At 43.2% G+C, this 21,138-nt stretch overlaps 1 protein-coding gene across 3 annotated transcripts in view; it reads right to left on the bottom strand.

Moving 5' to 3' along the window:
- LOC149460293 (major histocompatibility complex class I-related protein 1-like) overlaps positions 1-21,138 on the bottom strand; it is a 125,518-nt gene that overhangs the window by 70,084 nt on the left and 34,296 nt on the right. For all 3 annotated transcript variants that reach the window (XR_016313087.1, XM_089679827.1, XM_089679828.1), the window contains exon 3: positions 4,348-4,418. Coding sequence is in view for 2 of the 3 variants with exons in the window: in XM_089679827.1 (XP_089535953.1) it covers positions 4,348-4,418 (71 nt within the window). In the remaining variant the exon portion in view is untranslated. The remainder of the gene's footprint in view (positions 1-4,347; positions 4,419-21,138) is intronic.

The following is a 21,138-nucleotide window of genomic DNA, read 5'->3' as shown; positions in this document are numbered from 1 at the left end:
GTCACTGTACTGCTAGGCTGACAGTATGTAAAAAAAAATAAAAAAAACAAATGATTTAAAAAAATAAAAAAAATGTTTAAAAATTATAATTTTTGGTTATAAACTAATTTGGGGTTTTTTTTTTACTAAAAAGATAACAGAATACATTTTGGCCAAGATTTATGATGAAATATTATTTATTTGCAAACTTTTATAAGAAAAACACTTTTTTTCAAATTTTTTTGACTTTTTCATTTACATAGCAAAAAAAATAAAAATCCCAGTGGCGAATAAATACCACCAAAATAAAGCTTTACCTGTCTAAAAAAAGTGCTAAAAAATTCATATTGCATGACAGCGCAATTGTCATTCAAAGTGTGATAGCACTGAAAGCTGAAAATTGGCCTGGACAGGAAGGGGGTAAAAGTGGTTAAACTGTTTATAAATTAATAAAAACATTGAAGTACAAAAAATGTCAAAAAAATGCACCTGAACACATCTGGACTGCATTTCTATAGTGTGACCTGGCCCTAAAGGTTTTACAAAAATACATACAAAAAACTGACAGTTGTAAGCACTCCTGTCAGTAGTAAATGGTTTGTCTCAACTCTGTAACCGCCACTTTGTCTGGGCAGCTTGGTATAGTAAAGGAAGCTGAAAAATAACTGACTTACTGGTTAATCACCAGGTGAAAAAAAAGGAAAACCAATGCAGCCTCCACATCCAAAAAGTTATAAGTTACAATTTATTCAGTGTTTGTTTTATGGTTTAATTTCAATGTACAAAATAAGAAAATAAAATATTTATCCATATATGCTGTTCAGTAATGCCCTCAAATGTTAGAGTAGCCTGAAAAAAGTAAAGGTATACTACAGTGGTGCAAAAAAGTATTTAGTCAGCCACCAATTGTGCAAGTTCTCCCACTTAAAAAGATGAGAGAGGCCTGTAATTGGCATCATAGGTAGACCTCAACTATGAGAGACAAAATGAGAAAAAAAATCCAGACAATCACATTGGCTGATTTGGAAAGAATTTATTTGCAAATTATGGTGGAAAATAAGTATTTGGTCAATATGAAAAGTTCATCTCAATACTTTGTTATATATCCTTTGTTGGCAATGACAGAGGTCAAACGTTTCCTGTAAGTCTTCACAAGGTTGGCACACACTGTTGCTGGTATGTTGGCCCATTCCTCCATGCAGATCTCCTCTAGAGCAGTGATGTTTTGGGGCTGTCGCTGGGCAACACGGACTTTCAACTCCCTCCAAAGGTTTTCTATGGGGTTGAGATCTGGAGACTGGCTAGGCCACTCCAAGACCTTGAAATGCTTCTTACGAAGCCACTCCTTCGTTGCCCGGGCGGTATGTTTGGGATCATTGTCATGTTGGAAGACCGAGCCATGTTTCATCTTCAATGCCCTTGCTGATGGAAGGAGGTTTGCACTCAAAATCTCACGATACATGGCCTCATTCATTCTGTCCTGTACATGGATCAGTCATCCTGGTCCCTTTGCGGAGAAACAGCCCCAAAGCATGATGTTGCCACCCCCATGCTTCACAGTAGGTATGGTGTTCTTTGGATGCAACTCAGCATTCTCTCTCCTCCAAACACGACGAGTTGTGTTTCTACCAAACAGTTCTATTATGGTTTCATCTGACCATATGACATTCTCCCAATCCTCTTCTGGATCATCCAAATGCTCTCTAGCAAACTTCAGACGGGCCCGGACATGTACTGGCTTAAGCAGGGGGACACGTCTGGCACCGCAGGATCTGAGTCCCTGGCGGCGTAGTGTGTTACTGATGGTAGCCTTTTTTTTACCTTGGTCCCAGCTCTCTGTAGATCATTCACTAAGTCTCCCCGTGTGGTCCTGGGATTTTTGTTCACCGTTTTTGTGATAATTTTGACCCCACGGGGTAAGATATTGTGTGGAGCCCCAGATCGAGGGAGATTATCAGTGGTCTTGTATGTCTTCCATTTTCTAATTATTGCTCCCACAGTTGATTTGTTCACACCAAGCTGCTTGCCTATTGCAGATTCAGTCTTCCCAGCCTGGTGCAGATCTACAATTTTGTTTCTGGTCTCCTTCAACACCTCTTTGGTCTTCACCATAGTGGAGTTTGGAGTGTGACTGTTTGAGGTTGTGGACAGGTGTCTTTTATACTGATAACAAGTTGAAACAGGTGGCATTGATACAGGTAATGAGTGCAGGACAGAGGAGCCTCTTAAAGAAGAAGGTACAGGTCTGTGAGAGCCAGAAATCTTGCTTGTTTGTAGGTGACCAAATACTTATTTTCCACCATAATTTGCAAATAAATTCTTTCCAAATCAGCCAATGTGATTGTCTGGATTTGTTTTCTCATTTTGTCTCTCATAGTTGAGGTCTACCTATGATGCCAATTACAGGCCTCTCTCATCTTTTTAAGTGGGAAAATTGCACAATTGGTGGCTGACTAAATACTTTTTTGCCCCACTGTATATCTTAGTCCTTTTTTGAATATGGGTATCATGTTAGCTTTTTGCTAGTCATCTGGTACCATTGCGGTCACTAAGCTGTGCTTATATTTTAAGACTAATGCAGGCCATAGATGGGGAGAAAAACGGCAGATTTTTCTTTTAAAAAACGAAAATTCAGTCGTTCAAGCAGCCGACGTTACCATCAATGGTAAAAAAAAACGGCCGATTTTCATCCCTTCTACAGCCGGCAAAAAGTGTCCCTGCAGAGAGCTCCGCTATTTCTGACAGTTCTCTGACAGTTCCTTCACATTTACAGCGGTTGAAACATTGTATCTATTTGTTTCCATTTAGGATACAGATGTTTTTATTCGGAAACAAATAGATACATTGTTGCAACCGCTGTAAATGTCAAAGAACTGTCAGAGAACTGTCAGAAATAGCGGAGCTCTCTGCAGAGACACTTTTTGCTAGACTGGAATTCTTCTTATTTTCATTCTTCTTCTTCTTCTTCTTCATCATCCTCATCCTCTTCTTCATCATCATCATCATCCTCATCCTCTTCTTCTTCTTCATCCTCATCCTCTTCTTCATCCTCATCCTCTTCATCCTCATCCTCTTCTTCTTCTTCATCCTCATCCTCTTCTTCTTCTTCATCCTCATCCTCTTCTTCTTCTTCTTCTTCTTCTTCCTCATCCTCTTCTTCTTCTTCTTCTTCATCCTCATCCTCTTCTTCTACATCCTCATCCTCTTCTTGTTCTTCTTGTTCTTCTTCCTCATCCTCATCCTCTTCTTCTTCTTCTTCTTCTTCATCATCCTCTTCTTCTTCTTCTTCTTCATCCTCATCCTCTTCTTCTTCTTCTTCTTCCTCCTCATCCTCCTCTTCTTCTTCTTCCTCATCCTCTTCTTCATCCTCTTCTTCTTCCTCTTCTTCTTCTTCTTCTTCATCCTCTTCTTCATCCTCTTCCTCTTCTTCTTTTTCTTCTTTTTGTCTTCCTCTTGCAGGTCACTGCTCATGCGCAGATTTTTTATTGGCAAAAAATCGGCCGATTTGCCCACTAATTGCCGCGAAAATCGGCCGATCGGCCGACCCGCGGGCCGTAGTTTGCCCATTGCTGGTCTAAACTCTCTTTCAGGTTGACAGTGCTATGAAGTGTTGCCAGTTGTTGTCCTAGATTCAGGATCTGGGTTTTCAGGGAAACAACCTGCTCACACTTTGTGCAGCAGTATTCACCTACAAATGGTTGTTCAAGGAATGTGTACATGGCGCAAGATGTGCAACGAGTTGCCTGCCGGTACTCCTGTTGTTAACCACTATCGTAATTGGGGATAATACAGGAACACAATATTATAAATTATATTTTATATATTGTATTCTTAATCTTCCTAACTTTTTATGTTCTGAACATTAGTTGTTTCCCTAACTGATTATACGACCCCCCCCCAGCGTCCTTTCTTTCTGATCCTAGTCACTAATCACAAGGCCCCCAGTGTTTTCTCCTCCTGCTTCTGTGGGAGTAGTGCAGGAACCACTTTTCAAATCAGTGAGACTCTGACTAAGGCGGGCCATACACTACAATTTTCTGCCCAATTTCCTTTAGATTTGCCTTCAACTATGTAGTGCAAGAGCCTGCTTAATTGGATACAATTGAAAATGTTGTTTAGGTTTGACCTCCTACTATATGGTTTTTGGTAAATCTAAACCAAAAATCTCAAGAAAATTGTATAATGTATGGCCAGCCTTAGTCAGAGTCGCACTTATTAGAACAGTTCCACTGCCAATCATTGGATGTTATTTGAACGGTCAAATCACATGACAGTTTTCATCAGTGTGAACCAGGGCGAAAGCAGATAACGCTCTGGAACAAAGTAAACAGGTTTTGCTAGTAAATAATATTTCACCAATTTACTTACCAGGACACACTCCTGACAAATCCAGAAAGAGAAGAATAAAAGCTGGTATTTTCATCTTCCTGGTGAGATATCTTGTGGATGACAAGAAAAAAAACACCCAAAACTTTAGAAAAGTATAAATCGAAAGTAAGCGTGTCTCAGAAAATCACAAACACGATAGATAAGTATAACAGATCTCTGTGCTGATTGGATGAGATCTTAGTCTCTGTCCAATTGAAAAACATTGCTAAAAATAATCAGCAGTTGTCAGACAAGTGAGTAGTTCAGACCTGCAGCTGATGTATCATCATATTTTTTAACCCCTTGCCCTCCAGAGGATTCCCCCACTTCCTGACCAGGCCTTTTTTTTGTGATACGGCGCTGCGTTATTTTAACTGACAATTGCGCAGTCATGCAACACTGCACCCAAATGAAATTTACGTTGTTTCTTTCCCACAAATTGAACTTTCGTTCGGTGGTATTTGATCACCTGTGCGTTTTTTATTTTTTGCTCTATAAAAAAAAAAAGACTGACAATTTTGAGAAAAAAAACAATATTTTTGCTATAAGACAAATCCAGTAAAAAAAAATTAAAAATCACATTTCGTCATAAATTTAGGCCAAAATGTATACATGCGCTTTAACCACTTGAGCTCCAGAGGATTTACCCCCCCAATGACCAGGCCTCTTTTTGCTACTCGGCGCTGCGCTAATTCAACTGATAATTTTGCGTCCTTTTTTTCACACAAATAGAGCTTTCTTTTGGTGTAATTTGATCACCTGTGCGCTTTTTATTTTTCACGCCGTAAACAAAAAAATACCAAAAATTTTGAAGAAAAACAATATTTTTTACTTTCAGCTATAAAAAATATATAGTAAATTCAAAGTTGGTTATAAATTTAGGCCAAAATGTATTCTGCTACATGTTTTTGTTAAAAAAAATCCCAATAAGTGTATATTGATTGCTTTGTGTGAAAGTTATAGCGTCTACAAACTATGGTATAGATCAGCAATGGGCAAACTATGGCCCGCGGGCTGTATACGGCCCGGCGGACCTTTTAATTCGGCCCGCGGAGCGTGATACATTGGCTGTCAGGATGTGTGTAGGCGGGGCAGCGTGACGAACGTGAGGGGAGCTAGGCTCCTCTCACAGTCCGCCCTGAAGACCGGAACGGCACGGGAACACGGCGAGAGGAACGCGCGGAGCAAAGGTAAGTGAATTGACACAGGGGGGACTTGGCTTACTACTTGGGGGGGAATAGTACCGTGGGGGATATATAACAAAACATGGGGGATGAATTACTATGGGGGATGAATTACTATGGGGGATGAATTACTATGGGGGATGAATTACTATATGGGGGATGTATTATTATGGGGGATGAATTACTATATGGGGGATGAATTACTATGGGGGATGAATTACTATATGGGGGATGAATTATTATGGGGGATGAATTACTATATGGGGGATGAATTACTATGGGGGATGAATTACTATATGGGGGATGAATTACTATATGGGGGATGAATTACTATATGGGGGATTAATTACTATGGGGGATGAATTACTATATGGGGGATGAATTACTATATGGGGGATGAATTACTATATGGGGGATGAATTATTATGGGGGATGAATTACTATATGGGGGATGAATTACTATGGGGGATGAATTACTATATGGGGGATGAATTACTATATGGGGGATGAATTACTATGGGGGATGAATTACTATATGGGGGATGAATTACTATGGGGGATGAATTACTATATGGGGGATGAATTACTATATGGGGGATGAATTACTATGGGGGATGAATTACTATATGGGGGATGAATTACTATGGGGGATGAATTACTATGGGGGATGAATTACTATATGGGGGATGACTTACTATGGGGGATGAATTACTATATGGGGGATGAATTACTATGGGGGATGAATTACTATATGGGGGATGAATTACTATATGGGGGATTAATTACTATGCTTACTATGGGGGAATATTACTATACTTACTATGGATGACACATACACATCATTCATCTACTCTTGGTCCGGCCCCCGGGTCCAATATATGAACCCATTGCGGCCCTCAAGTCAAAAAGTTTGCCCACCCCTGGTATAGATACTGCAATTTACGCCATTTTTCTGCTATACAGCGCTGCACTAGTTTAACGGACAATTGCGCGGTCATGCAATACGGTACATAAATGAAATTTACATCCTTTTTTTCCCACAAATTGAGCTTTCTTTTGGTGGTATTTGATCGCCTGTGCGGTTTTTATTTTTTGCGCTATAAATAAAAAGGCTGACAATTTTGAGGAAAAAAAAACAATATTTTGGACTTTTTGCTATAAAACATGTCCAGTAAAAAAAAATGCAAAAATCAAATTTAGTCATAAATTTCTGCCAAAATGCATTCTGCGACATGTCTTTGCTAAAAAAAAACCAATACGTGTAAATTAATTGGTTTACGTGAAAGTTATAGCGTTTACAAATGGCGGGAAAGATACTGCGATTTTAAATTTTTTTTATACTAATAATGGTGGCGATCAGCGACATATCATAAATAAATAGTGTGGCGCTCATAAAAAAGAAAAAATACTAAAAAATACGTGACAAATCAATAAATACTAAAAAATATATCAGTGACCAATTCATATAATGATCTAAATTCATACAATCAAATACTTTATAACAATAGTGAAAAATATATATATAGTGTCAAACTTATAATAAATAAATGTGTTCCATATTGAACATGCGTGTTCACACTCTAAATAAATTAATATACCGTATTTTCCGGCGTATAAGACGACTTTTCAACCCCTGAAAATCTTCTGAAAAGTCGTGGGTCGTCTTATACGCCGGTGCGAGCCAGTGTCAGTGCGGCACTTTTTTGAGGGGCGGCGCGGCGCCGCCCCCCCTCCTCCTCCAACGGACACTAAGTACAGGGGTGGACAGAGGGGCTGCTGTACCTTACCTGGCTCCGGTCCCACGACGATCTGGTCCAGGAAGCGCGGTTGCTCCTTCTTTCAGTTCGGCCGCTCGATGGTCACGCGGCCGCTCGGCTCCGCCTCCTCACCGGTGATTGGGCGCCAGCACTGGAAAGGCACACAGGCGACCAATCACCGGCGAGGAGGCGGAGCCAAGCGGCCCCGCGAAAATTGAGTGGCCGCACTGGAAGAAGGAGCAGCCGCTCCTCTCCCCCACTGACACTAACGATGGGGCACTATTCCTCTCCCACTGACACCAACGATGAGGCACTGTTCCTCCCCCACTGACACTAACGATGAGGCACTGTTCCTCCCCCACTGACACCAACGATGAGGCACTGTTCCTCCCCCACTGACACCAACGATGAAGCACTGTTCCTCCCCCACTGACACCAACGATGAGGCACTGTTCTCCCCACTGATACCAACGATGGGGCACTATTCCTCCCCCACTGACACCAACGATGGGGCACTATTCCTTCCACTGGTACCAAGGATGGGGCACTATTCCACCCCCACTGACACCAACGATGGGGCACTATTCTCCCCACTGACACCAACGATGGGGCACTATTTTTCCCCCACTGACACCAACGATGGGGCACTATTCTCCCCACTGACACCAACGATGGGGCACTATTCTCCCCACTGACACCAATGATGGGGCACTATTCTCCCCACTGATACCAATGATGGGGCGCAATTCCTCCCACTGACACCAATGATGGGGCGCAATTCCTCCCACTGACACCAATGATGGGGCGCAATTCCTCCCACTGACACCAATGATGGGGCGCAATTCCTGCCACTGACACCAATGATGGGGCGCAATTCCTGCCACTGATACGAATGATGGGGTGCTATTCCTCCCACTGACACCAATGATGGGGCGCAATTCCTGCCACTGATACCAATGATGGGGCGCTATTCCTCCCACTGACACCAATGATGGGGTGCTATTCCTCCCACTGACACCAATGATGGGGTTCTATTCCTTCCACTGATACCAATGATGGGGTGCTATTCCTCCCACTGATACCAATGATGGGGTGCTATTCCTCCCACTGACACCAATGATGGAGCACTATTCCTCCCACTGACACCAATGATGGGACACTATTCCTCCCACTGACACCAATGATGGGGCACGAGTCTTCCCACTGACACCAATGATGGGGCACTATTCCTCCCACTGACTAATGATGGGGCACTATTCCTCCCACTGACTAATGATGGGGCACTATTCCTCACACACTGACACTAATGATGGGGCACCATCATTGGTGTCAGTGGGAGGAATAGTGTCCCATCATTGGTATCAGTGGGAGGAATAGTGCCCCATCATTGGTGTCAGTGGATGAAATAGTGCCCCATCATTGGTGTCAGTGGGAGGAGTAGTGCCTCATCATTGGTGTCAGTGGGAGGAATAGCACCCCATCATTGGAATACCATACTGAAATACCATACCATCTTGAAATCAAATCTGATGTTTTTTCATTTTTATTTGGTGTGCGTTGGAAGAGGGGTAGTCTTATACGGCGAGTATAGCTCAAACCCTATATTTTAACAGGAAAAGTAGGGGGTCGTCTTATATGCCGGAAAATACGGTACCAAGTGTCTAAAAAATTAAATACCATACTCACTCTCCTACTGAATGAGCTAATAACAAGATTGTAATAAATCTTAAAGTGCTAGTGCCAAAACAGTGCAAAAAAGTGACCACTCTTTCAAAATTCGATCAAAAATATGTCCTTTTAGTGATAAACATAATCATGCAATGTGTAGTGGTAATTGACCAATTCGTGATTGTGCCAAAATCTTCTCCTATTGGTGGCTAGATTGCCTCCTCACCTCCTCCCAGTGACCCCTAGGGGCCAACAGGCTTGCAGGATCACCCTGGATCATTATATGAATTGGTCACTGATATATTTTTTAGTATTTATTGACTGGTCACGTATTTTTTAGTATATTTTTTTTTTATGAGCGCCACACTATTTATTTATGTTATTTACACTGTTTTAGGTATCAGTTGGTGAGTGTTGGCAGCTTTAAGTTAGTCTTTATTTCCATTTATAGCGCAGGAGGACCTTTGATTACTTAATAAGCAACATATGGCGGCGATCAGCGACTTATGGTGGGACTGCGGCGGACATTTTGACACTGGGGGGGAACTGACTTGGGGTCACTGACATCCCCAGTGACACCAATACAGTGATCAGTGCAAAAAAACCCCACTGACACTGTACTAATGTCACTGGGGAGGAAGGGTTTAACATATTTAGTGTTCACTGTGTGAGGGGAGTGTTTTACTAGGGGGCAGGGGTGTGTACTGGGGGGGAGGAAGGGGGGAGCTGATCGAGGGAGAGAAACTCTTCTCTCCCTCTTCAGCTTGTCGGGGAACTGTCACAGAGCAGGGCTGTGTGTAAACAATGTAGCTCTGCTCTGTGTCAGCGATCACAGCTCATCAAGGGAAAACGGCCGGTAAAAACCGGCTGTGACCCGGCGGCGGAGACCCGCTGCTGACACCCGCGGCCCCTACCTGTTTTGCAGAGCCACCTTTTAAAACGTGGTTTTGCCTACGAGTGCCGCCTTGCCGCCGTTTATATGCGGTGGCTGGGCGGCAAGTGGTTAATATTGCGCTTCTGGTGAGTGCAATCATATTACCAGTTCCTATCAGGGATATCACTAGCACGGATTCCACAGAATTTTGGACTTTAATTTACGTTGCTGATTATATGTCAGATTATTTCATCAAACACTAAAAGTCACTCTTTTATCTATAGATTTATTCACATATTTATTTGTCAGGAGCTGACAGGGGAGAGAACTGTATTGTTTACTAACAGTTCTCCCCCCCGCCTTCCCCGTCGCAGATGCTTGGCAATCACAGGATGCCGGCAAGTAATCACCGGCCGGGACCCAGTGATTGACAGCCGAGGCTGCGAATGGTGGCGTGGGCTGCTGTGCTGTCGAGGAGAAGCCGCCGCCTCACACCATTCAGGCGATGGTGTCGAGAAGCGTCTTTCGGCCCTGGCAAGGCGGGCTCGTCTTCATTCCCCTTCCCCTACCCCCACGGGGGAACTCGGCGGGTCCCGGTAGTGACGGTTAGTCTCAGCTCTCCGTGGGGTTTCTGAGGTGTTGGGGACGAGGGGGGGGGGGGCGGCTGGTAAGAGTCAGCCAGGGAACTCAGAGGCTCCTGAGCGCGCTCCGTGCACGAAGCTCCTGAGCCCCCTGCATAGCCATTCTCTGGGAAGATTAGTGTACTGCTGTTTCTCCAGCCCCACCTCTATAAGCCCCTTACACAAATGAGAACAGAGTTCATGTGATCACTTCTAAAAAAAGAAAAATATTTATATATATATATATATATATATACACACACACACACCATATTTTTCACTCCATAAGATGCACTTTTTCCCCAAAAAATGGGGGAAAATGTCTGTGCATCTTATGGAGTGAATATGGAGTGGCTGGCCCAGTATTCCCACTGTCGCTGTGTCATGATACCAGGCCAGCCGCTCGGTTGTTGTCTGCAGCAGAACCTTACCTGTTCCTCGGTCCAGCGCTGTCCTCACTTTCTTCTCTCCGGCATCTTTAGTGTGGGCACCCGGATGTGACAGCTTGCCGCTTCACAGCCGGGTGCCCAATTCGCATGCGCAAGAAGCGTTGCGCTTTGTGAATGGTCCGGCAGTCTTCTGGGACCTGTCATGTGTCCCAGAAGACAGGGAGGGAGGAAGTGGGAGCGGATACCTGTCAAATTTGGGTAACCGCTCCCCCCTTCCTAAAGATCCACAGTCTCTGGTCATCCCCTGTACTATGTCCGCAGTCTCTGTTCATTTCCTGTACTGTGTCTGCAGTCTCTGGTCATCTCCTGTACTGTGTCCGCAGTCTCTGGTCATCTCCTGTACTGTGTCCGCAGTCTCTGGTCATCTCCTGTACTGTCCGCAGTCTCTGACAGTCTCCTGTACTGTGTCCGCAGTCTCTGACAGTCTCCTGTACTGTGTCCGCAGTCTCTGGTCATCTCCTGTACTGTGTCCGCAGTCTCTGGTCATCCCCTGTACTGTCCGCAGTCTCTGGTCATCTCCTGTAATATGTCCGCAGTCTCTGGTCATCTCCTGTACTATGTCTGCAGTCTCTGGTCATCTCCTGATCTCCTGTACTATGTCTGCAGTCTATTGGTTCAGAATTTTTTTTTCTTGTTTTCCTCCTCCAAAACCTAGGTGTGTCTTATGGAACGAAAAATACGGTGTATGTATATATATATACATATATATATATACATACACACAAATGTTTTGGTGCTCATTCCTATTTTAACCTGAATGGGTTGCTTTACAAGGTGAGGGTTCACATATACTTTAACTGCTGGCTTGTCTTGGTTGGTGGTCTGATATAAGCATCAAAGGTAAGATCACAGAGCAAAACAAGAAGCACACATGCAGGTTTGTAGGTCAAGCTATATGTTTTTATTTCTACGTGTGGTTTTATTTAAAGTTCAACTGCTTTTTCAGTGCAGCAACACTTGTTCCCAGCATTTCTTCTTGTCTTCCACTAACCCATCCCTGCACATCTGGGATTTTCCTGTCAACTTGACTGAACAGATCATAAAATTTGTAGCTTATCCACTCGTTATATGAAATAAGCTGCAAATAAGTAGCAAAAGAAATATTGTTCACTCCCACATCTCAGCCAGCTTAGAAAGATCAAGCATCACACGTGGCACAAAACACACAAATTTGTTACACATAAGATGTTTGATCTCTTTAAATAAGATGTTTGATCTCTGTCTGAGATGCGGATATGAGCGATATTTCTTGTTCTACTTATTTGCGCTCCACCATCCCATGCAAAACCAGTTACACATGCGATACTCATTCCGGACCCCATCAGCTCACATGAGCCATTAAAAAGAAGTTTTAGAAATTGCCCTCCATCAATCCACAATGCTTCAACAACTTTAGAGGAAATAAGTGAATAGAAGCAATCATCCACAGGCTGTCTTCCTCTGCCGTGCCTTGACCCATAGGTGGATGTAGCATCAGCCAGATAAGAGAACTGAGTGATCAAGACCATTCAGTTCTTGGACAGTGAGTAGAGAGCCATGGACTGTCAGCCTCTGGCTCTCTGTTCTGCCCCACATGCAAAAAGACAGAGAGAGGGTGCAAAGGCCTAGTGCATTACCTTAAAAAGTTGGTTTATTGTATAAAATGTGATATACTCACAAAAGAAAAAAAATGCATTAAGGTAATGCACTAGGCCTTTGCACCCTCTCTCTGTCTTTTTACATGTAGTTCATTTGGATTTCCCTGGTCCGTTGAGGGCAGCAAGGCGTGCATTCCATAGGCTATCCATGCATGGTTTCAGTCACTTCGGAGTCCATCGTCCAGCGCTGGAGTACAAGCATTTGCTTGTTCTTCTCTGTTCTGCTCCCCCTGGGAGGCATTGCAGTTCCAGGCTGTGGAGGGAGTGGGAATGGCTGGCTCAGGCTCTCAGGGGCATGCTAAGAGATTTAGCCAGCTGTTAGTCATTCACCTGGGTGAATCCTGACAATATGGTCAGAATCTTTCCAGAGACTGGATCGGCTGAAACAAAGTGCACTCTTGTGAGCAAAAGTTCTGGCCCTACTTTTTCTTTAATAGCAGAATCCAGGACTGTCCTTTGCATTTATTAGGTTACGGACCAGTCCACAAGATACTTGCAAGAGACGACAAAATGCAGCAGAATATTTGTAATTATTACAATGAATGGCATCCCTCAGAATCCCATTTAACCACTTGAGCTCCTGAGGATTTACCCCCCTTAATGACCAGGCCTCTTTTTGCTACTCGGCGCTGCACTAATTCAATTGATAATTGCGCGGTCATGCAATGCTGCACCCAAATGAAATTTATGTCCTTTTTTTCACACAAATAGATCTTTCTTTCGGTGTAATTTGATCATCTGTGCGCTTTTTATTTTTGACGCTATAAACAAAAAAAGGCCAAATATTTTGAAGAAAAACAATATTTTTTACTTTCTGCTATAAAAAATATATAGTAAACTCAAAGTTGGTTATAAATTTTGGCCAAAATGTATTCTGCTCCATGTTTTTGGTAAAAAAAATCCCAATATCCCAACCATATATTGATTGCTTTGTGTGGAAGTTATAGCGTCTACAATCTATGGTATAAATACTGCAATTTACGCCATTTTTCTGCTATACAGCGCTGCGCTAGTTTAACGGACAATTGCGCGGTCATGCAATAGGTACATAAATGAAATTTACATCCTTTTTTTCCCCACAAATTAAGCTTTCTTTTGGGGGTATTTGATCGCCTGTGCGGTTTTTATTTTTTGCGCTATAAAAAAAAAGGCTGACAATTTTGAGGAAAAAAAAACAATATTTTGGACTTTTTGCTATAAAACATGTCCAGTAAAAAAAAAATGCAAAAATCAAATTTAGTCATAAATGTCTGCCAAAATGCATTCTGCGACATGTCTTTGCTAAAAAAAAAAAACAATACGTGTAAATTAATTGGTTTACGTGAAAGTTATAGCATTTACAAATGGCGGGAAAGATACTGGGATTTTTAATTTTTATTTATACTAATAATGGCGTCGAATAGCGACATATAGCGGCAATCAGCGACATATGGCGGCGACCAGCGACTTATGGCGGGACTGCGGCGGACATTTTGACACTGGGGGGGAACTGACTTGGGGTCACTGACATCCCCAGTGACACCAATACAGTGATCAGTGAAAAAAAAACACTGAAACTGTACTAATGTCACTGGGGAGGAAGGGGTTAACATTTTTAGAATTTGCTGTGTAAGGGGAGTGTTTTACTAGGGGGCAGGGGTGTGTACTAGACGGGGGGAGGGAGGGGGGAGCTGATCGAGGGAGAGAAACTCTTCTCTCCCTCTGCAGCTTGTCGGCAGGCTGTGTGTAAACAATGCAGCCCTGCTCTGTGTCAGTGATTACCGCTCATCGCGGGAAAACGGCCGGTAAAAACCGGCCGTGACCCGGCGCGGAGACCCGCTGCTGACACCTGCGGGACAGGCAGGGCGGGTGCGCGCCTCGCGCGCGCCCCCTACCTGTTTGAAAGGCAGCCGTTTTAAAACGTGCTTTTGCCTACGAGCGCCGCCTTGCCACCGTTTATATGCGGTGGCTGGGCGGCATGTGGTTAAAATACTTCATACCACGCATAGAGACACTACACAATCCAGCACATGTCCAGTCTGTAATATGCACCTAGCTAGCTTACATACATGCGATAATGTGTTTTCTAATCTATACCTGTGCTTCCACATTGAATAAATAAATGAATCTAGTCTTAACAGCTAAACTTTCCTTCATATACAGTTTACTACCCGTAATCAAAACAGGAAGGATTCTGATTGTCCGTAAAAAAACGCTTTTGATCTTAACATGAAAAGACTTCACTTGTCATTACTGTAAATAGCAATATAAGTTACTAAAGTGTTTAACAAGTCGCCCTTATATCATTTCCCATAAATACCCCTTCAAGTTTAATTACCATCAATAAATACATCTTGTATAGTCAAATCACATTATTTATTATCCTTAAGTATGTAAACAATATACTCTGAAATGCTTAACCAGACTTATCTGCATTATACAACCCCTTGTAGATGACCTAAGGTTTCTGCCTGTTGCATAAAACTGACATAGCTAAAAGACATTTGATGGGGGGCGCATGCGCGGCCGGCTCTGAAGGTGGACGTGCAGTAAGACAGCTCCGTCCACCCGCCAGACTCACTGCGGCACAAACCGGCCCTGGGACACAGCACTGACACCGCACCGTTCCTATAAGGTGCCCGATCCTCCACCGCTATGCCACGAAGAAAGAAACTGGTGGATCAACCAGGAAAACTAACTCAATTCTTCCCGGCCGTCGGGCCGGGAATCCAAGATGGCGCCCGCGGCTGCACGCAGGGAGAGGGGAGCAGTGACCAGCAGGAGGACTACAGGTCCCAGCAAAGAGATCTCAGGCTGCAGCACTCGCTCTACCCCGGGGACCCTGGTGAGTCATCACCCCCACTGTCCCCCACATCACTAAGCCCAGCTAAGTCCAGACCTAGGCTAGAGCAGGACCCCAGCACATTACTCCAGGCCTCAGAACCTGCATCACATGTACCCCACTCAGCCATGCCTGATATAGACGCATTCCCTGCGTCAGATGTACCTCTCACAGAAATATGCATGAGAAGCATGCTCACATCCTTGCGCCAATCGCTACATAATGATATTTTCACATCACTTAACCAATTGTCAAATATAGTACAACAACAGGAACGCAGAATAACCCACATTGAGAACAACATGGGAGACATCATTACGGCGCACAACAACTTAATCGATGCTCATGTAACTCACTCATCAGACATAGAGCAATAATATTTAGAAGACAGATCACGTCGCAATAATATTAAATTCAGAGGAATCCCCGAATCTGTTACGAACGAGGACCTACTCCCATACATACAGCAATACATCAAACTCATTCTACCATCAATATCCGACTTAGAACTCGCAATTGACCGCGCACACCGCCTACCCAAACCCTCCTTTCTACCAACATCTATTCCTAGAGATGTCTTAGCACGCATACATTTTTACCACGTGAAAGACAGAATCATGTCAGCGGCCCGAAACCCGCCTCCTCTCCCACCATCACACACAAATCTTCGCCTCTATGCGGATTTATCTAAGGCTACCCTCCTTAACAGGAAACGTATGATATCAATCACCAAGGCCCTCAGAAATCACGGCATAGCCTACCAATGGGGGTTCCCCACTAAGTTAACGGTGAGACAGCATGGTAGGATTTTCACCATTAAAACATTGGAAGCTGGACTGGATCTACTAAAATCCTGGAATATTATACCCGCCGAACCACAAGAATCTGCGCATAGTTCTATGGAGGCAACATAGCCTCCGCGGGACATACCCTTTCTATATTAAACAGCATACTCACACGCTCTCCCAGGAGCCAATCATTTACTTAATTTGTCTGGCGTTTGGCCTAAACCCTTGAATTTCGCTCAAAGTTCTCTTTACAATTGGCCTGACCATTATCCAACGGTCAAGCCCTCCTGAACCCCCAAGTTTAGAGGTAGCAATGTTGGCTACACGTGATATTTGCATTTTTCGCAAATGGTTTTTTATTGTTCACCATACCCTCTTCCCCTTCTTACCCTGGCACCATTGGACACCCACCCAATACTTCAACGTCTTCTACTGCGACACATCTTGGAATACTCCCTCTACCGCTTCAATTGAGTCACAGACTTCCCACCTACGCTCAAACGCTCATCCTCTTGAAAGTGTACATAATCTTACGATTCTCCCAAATAACACTCCAACCAACGGAAAATCCTGGAATTATAAATACCAATGATCAATTTTACATCCTTAAACGTCCGAGGCTTAAATTCACCTTATAAACGATCACTACTATCTAAAGAAGCACGGAAATCAAGAGCAGACATACTCTTCATACAGGAAACACATTTCGCTACTAATAAGTCACCTAAATTATATCTTCATCGCTTTTCTCAAATATTCATGGCAACCAACACCAAAAAGAAGAATGGAGTGATCACGGCCATCAATGACTCTCTCTCATTCCGTATTTTATCACAGACAGCGGACCCATAAGGACGCTTCCATATATTAGTATGCCAAATAAATGACAAGACCCACACTTTAGTGAATATCTACGGCCCAAATTGTAAACAGATAAGTTTCTACCGTAAACTTTTCAAAACCATTTCCCGACTTAAACAAGGGAAACTCATCGTCGGTGGCGATTTCAACATTATAGGAAATCGGACATAGACTCATCCTCCACTTCCAAATACACCAAACCTACTTTTAACCAATTTCTCCATAACAACGACCTCTATGACATCTGGAGATGTCAACATGGCTCTGAACGGGATTATACCTATTACTCCGCTCCGCATCTTTCATACTCCCGAATAGACATGTTCATAACAGATAAGTGGACGCTGCAACAGGTGACGTCATCCAAAATAGGGACCATAACCTGGTCCAACCACGCTCCGATCCAAATATCCTTGGTCGATGATCAAAATACAGCACTACCACCCATCTGGAGACTTAACTCTGCACTTTTAACAGCACCGGAAAACCTGAAGCATATTCAAGAAGCCCATAAACTTTTTTTTGATACCAATTCCACCTCGGATATATCCATTACCACGCTTTGGCCAGCTTACAAGGCCTACATGAGAGGTATCCTCATCCAATTAAATTCCCGTGTTAAGAGACAACGTTCTCAACAAATTGACCAACTCATGACCTCCATCCGCTTAAATGAAATACTGAATAAACAACACCCAAATCCAACCACGACAGCGACTCTAAACTCCGACAGAAATAAATTACGTACCATTTTGTTACATACATACGACGCTAATCTGCAAAAAACAAAAGCTAGATTTTATGCACTAGGTAACAAAGCAAACTCGCTCCTTAGCAAGACTATCAGACAAAAACGACTGAAAACCAAAATATCCACAATCCAACATCCTACGTTACATGACACCCTGACAAACCCACAAGACATTGCCAATGCTTTTGCGGCCTACTACCAGACACTTTATAACTTGAAGGATGACGCTGATACAATCCAACCAACAACACAATCAATCGAACATTTTTTGAGTAGCACTAATCTTCCACGCATAACTCAGACCCAACTTGAATCTATTTCTGTACCGATTGCCCCTCCTGAGATAGAGAAAATCATATGTACCCTCCCACTGAACAAGTCCCCAGGGAATGATGGTTTCACCAATGAATATTATAAAGCACTTGCTCCCAACCTTACTCCACACCTAGCACTCCTATACAATCATGCAGCTACTTGTGGAGAATTTCCCCAAGAAATGCTACAATCGATAATTACCACCATTCCGAAACCTGGCAAAGACCCCCAATTGGTACAAAATTACAGACCAATCTCACTTCTCAACACAGACATAAAGAAGATTTATGCTAAAATAATAGCTCTGAGACTACTCCCCTACCTACCGACTCTAATTCATCCAGACCAAGTAGGGTTTATTCCTGGTAGACAGGCGCCTGACGCCACTAGACAAATCTTATCCCTGATACACCACCTTGAATTAAACCCCCAACCCTCGCTTCTATTATCGCTCGATGCAGAAAAGGCGTTTGACCGAATCCACTGGCAATTTATGACGCATACACTACAAAAATTTGGGATATCTGGTTGGATGTTATCAGCCATATTGTTCCTTTACTCTAGACCCTCAGCCAGAGTGCTAACCAATGGTACGCTATCTCATCCTTTTTCCATTTCTAACGGAACTAGACAAGGTTGCCCTTTATCCCCCATAATTTTTGCTCTTCTTATTGAACCACTGGCAACCAACCTTAGAAATGACCCTAAATTTACGGGATTTAAATTCCTAAAATCAGAACACAAGATCAGCCTATTTGCAGATGACATTATCCTAATGGTCACCAACCCATATAATTCCCTTAACGCGATACGAAAACAAATCCAAAACTACACATCCGTATCTTACTACAAGCTTAATGAACCGAAATCTTCCATACTGAATCTACATATACCTGAAAATAGCCAAAATCTCATCTCTAAGCATTTCCCCTTTCATTGGGAAAAAGTTAGCATTCCCTACCTAGGAATCAGACTCACTACAAGGACTAGCCAATTATACAATGCTAACTTTATACCATTACTTGAAACTATCCCACAAGAAATTAAAGGTCTACGCACCACTACCCTCTCGACGTTAGGCAGAACGGCGACAGTCAAAATGTGTATTTTACCCAAGATACTCTACATCTTTAGAACACTCCCTATTCCAGTTCCCCATATCTTTTTCACAAAACTCCAGACAATTCTGAATCGGTTCCTATGGAACTCAAAAAAACCTAGATGTGTCACGAATCTTTTAATCCGTCCTCCCTCCAGAGGCGGAGCGGGTCTCCCACATGTGAAGTCATACTACCTTGCTGCAATACTTGACCAGCTCTTCTTCTGGAGACAGCCCACAATTAGCAAGACCTGGACTATTATGGAAACCTCCCTATTCCTACCGCACACCCTGTCCGACTTACTATTCATACCCCGCGGGGAACAACCTACAAACCCGCAATATAATCCCTGCATATGAGCTTCCCTAGCAGCTTGGGAAGACTTTCTTACTCATACCAAATTACGAACAGACAACCTCCACATTACCACTCCGCTCTCAGCTCTACACTTCCTTTCTCCTCACTTAAACCTAAACCTATGGATAGAACATGGATTACGCCATATACAAGACCTATATACTAACAACAAATTTCACTCCTTTCAAGCCATTCGGGACAAATACCGAATTCCGGCAACTGAATATTTTACCTATATACGTTTAACCCACGCCCTCCGTAAGGCAAATGTACCATTTAGCATAAAATCCCTGCGACAGCACATCACTTCTTTCAAAAATCTACTTATCCAAAAAAAGGTATATCAACTTTTTACACGATGCTGGTTGACTCGCAGTTTACCACATATACATCATCCCTAGCAAACTGGGAAAACGTAACTCAACAACCGATATCTCCCTCCACCTGGGAGAGAATTTTCACCATTACCTTCAAAGCCTCAAAGTGCAGCTCGCATTGGGAATCATACTTGAAAATACTCCATCAATGGTACTTAACACCAGTCAAGCTGTCTTTGTTTTATCCCCAACATTCCCAAACTTGCTGGAGACATTGTGGAGAAAGAGGCTCCCTTTTCCACTTGATGTGGGCGTGCAAATCCCTCACTTCCTATTGGAACCAGGTTTTCCAATTACTATCCTCGATAGTGAAAACCCCAATTTACCCAAACCCTGCTTTAGCGCTCCTTCACATTGGCATAGACAAAATTCCACTGGCTTCACGCACTATTACCATTCACGTCTTGTCTGCTGCAAAAATAAATATCACCAGGTTGTGGCGTTCTATTGACACTCCTTCTATGTCCCGACTACTGACCGACCTTAACTTCCTTTGCGAGATGGAGAGAAGAACGGCGCTCTACAATTCCTCGTATCATAAATTTGAGACCCAGTGGACTCGATGGTTACAAAATCCCAAATGTTCCATAAAATGATTTTATAGCTCTCTTCCATACTACCTGACTTTGAAGACTCGGTGCCATTACCTTCCCCTCCCCCCCTCCCCTTCCTCTACCCCTTCCACTCCCCCTTAATATACCTCCTAAAGTTCCAATTGGTTCACAAAGGTAGCATACCTCTCATGTAACTAAAGCAAGACTCTGCATTGTGCCTCGACCGGATGGTGAGGCGCCGTCAACTAACCTTTTTTATGCATATTTTACATGTATTAATGTGAACCTCTTTATATCATAGTTCTCAGTTGTTTGTATGTTTCAAAAATTCCTAATAAAAATTATTGAAAATAAAAGACATTTGATGTGTAAAATAGACTTATCACTGGCCTGTCCAATAATGTATGTATGGACATGCATGCTTGAGGGACCTTGGCTAATCCCCTGGCAGGATGCTGGGCATGGTGATCAAGACAACCCTTAAGTGTTGCAGAGCCTGGGAGGAAGGTGGTCAGTGTTGGGTGGAAGATGGAGTGAGAGATTGGAGTGTGGAGCCTGGGAGGGGGCCAGGGAAGAAGCCTACCTACAGGCAGGTGCTGGAAATGAGAGTCTCCACTGTACCACTGTCTTCCAGGAAAGACATCCCAGGCAGCAAGGAAGAAGCCAGCCCAGCAAAAG

The sequence above is a fragment of the Staurois parvus genome, unplaced genomic scaffold (assembly GCF_062004578.1).
Source record: "Staurois parvus isolate SC_StPar_1 unplaced genomic scaffold, SC_StPar_1.0 ptg000232l, whole genome shotgun sequence".
Classification (NCBI taxonomy): Eukaryota; Metazoa; Chordata; class Amphibia; order Anura; family Ranidae; genus Staurois; species Staurois parvus.
This window is presented reverse-complemented; position numbering and strand designations above follow the sequence as displayed.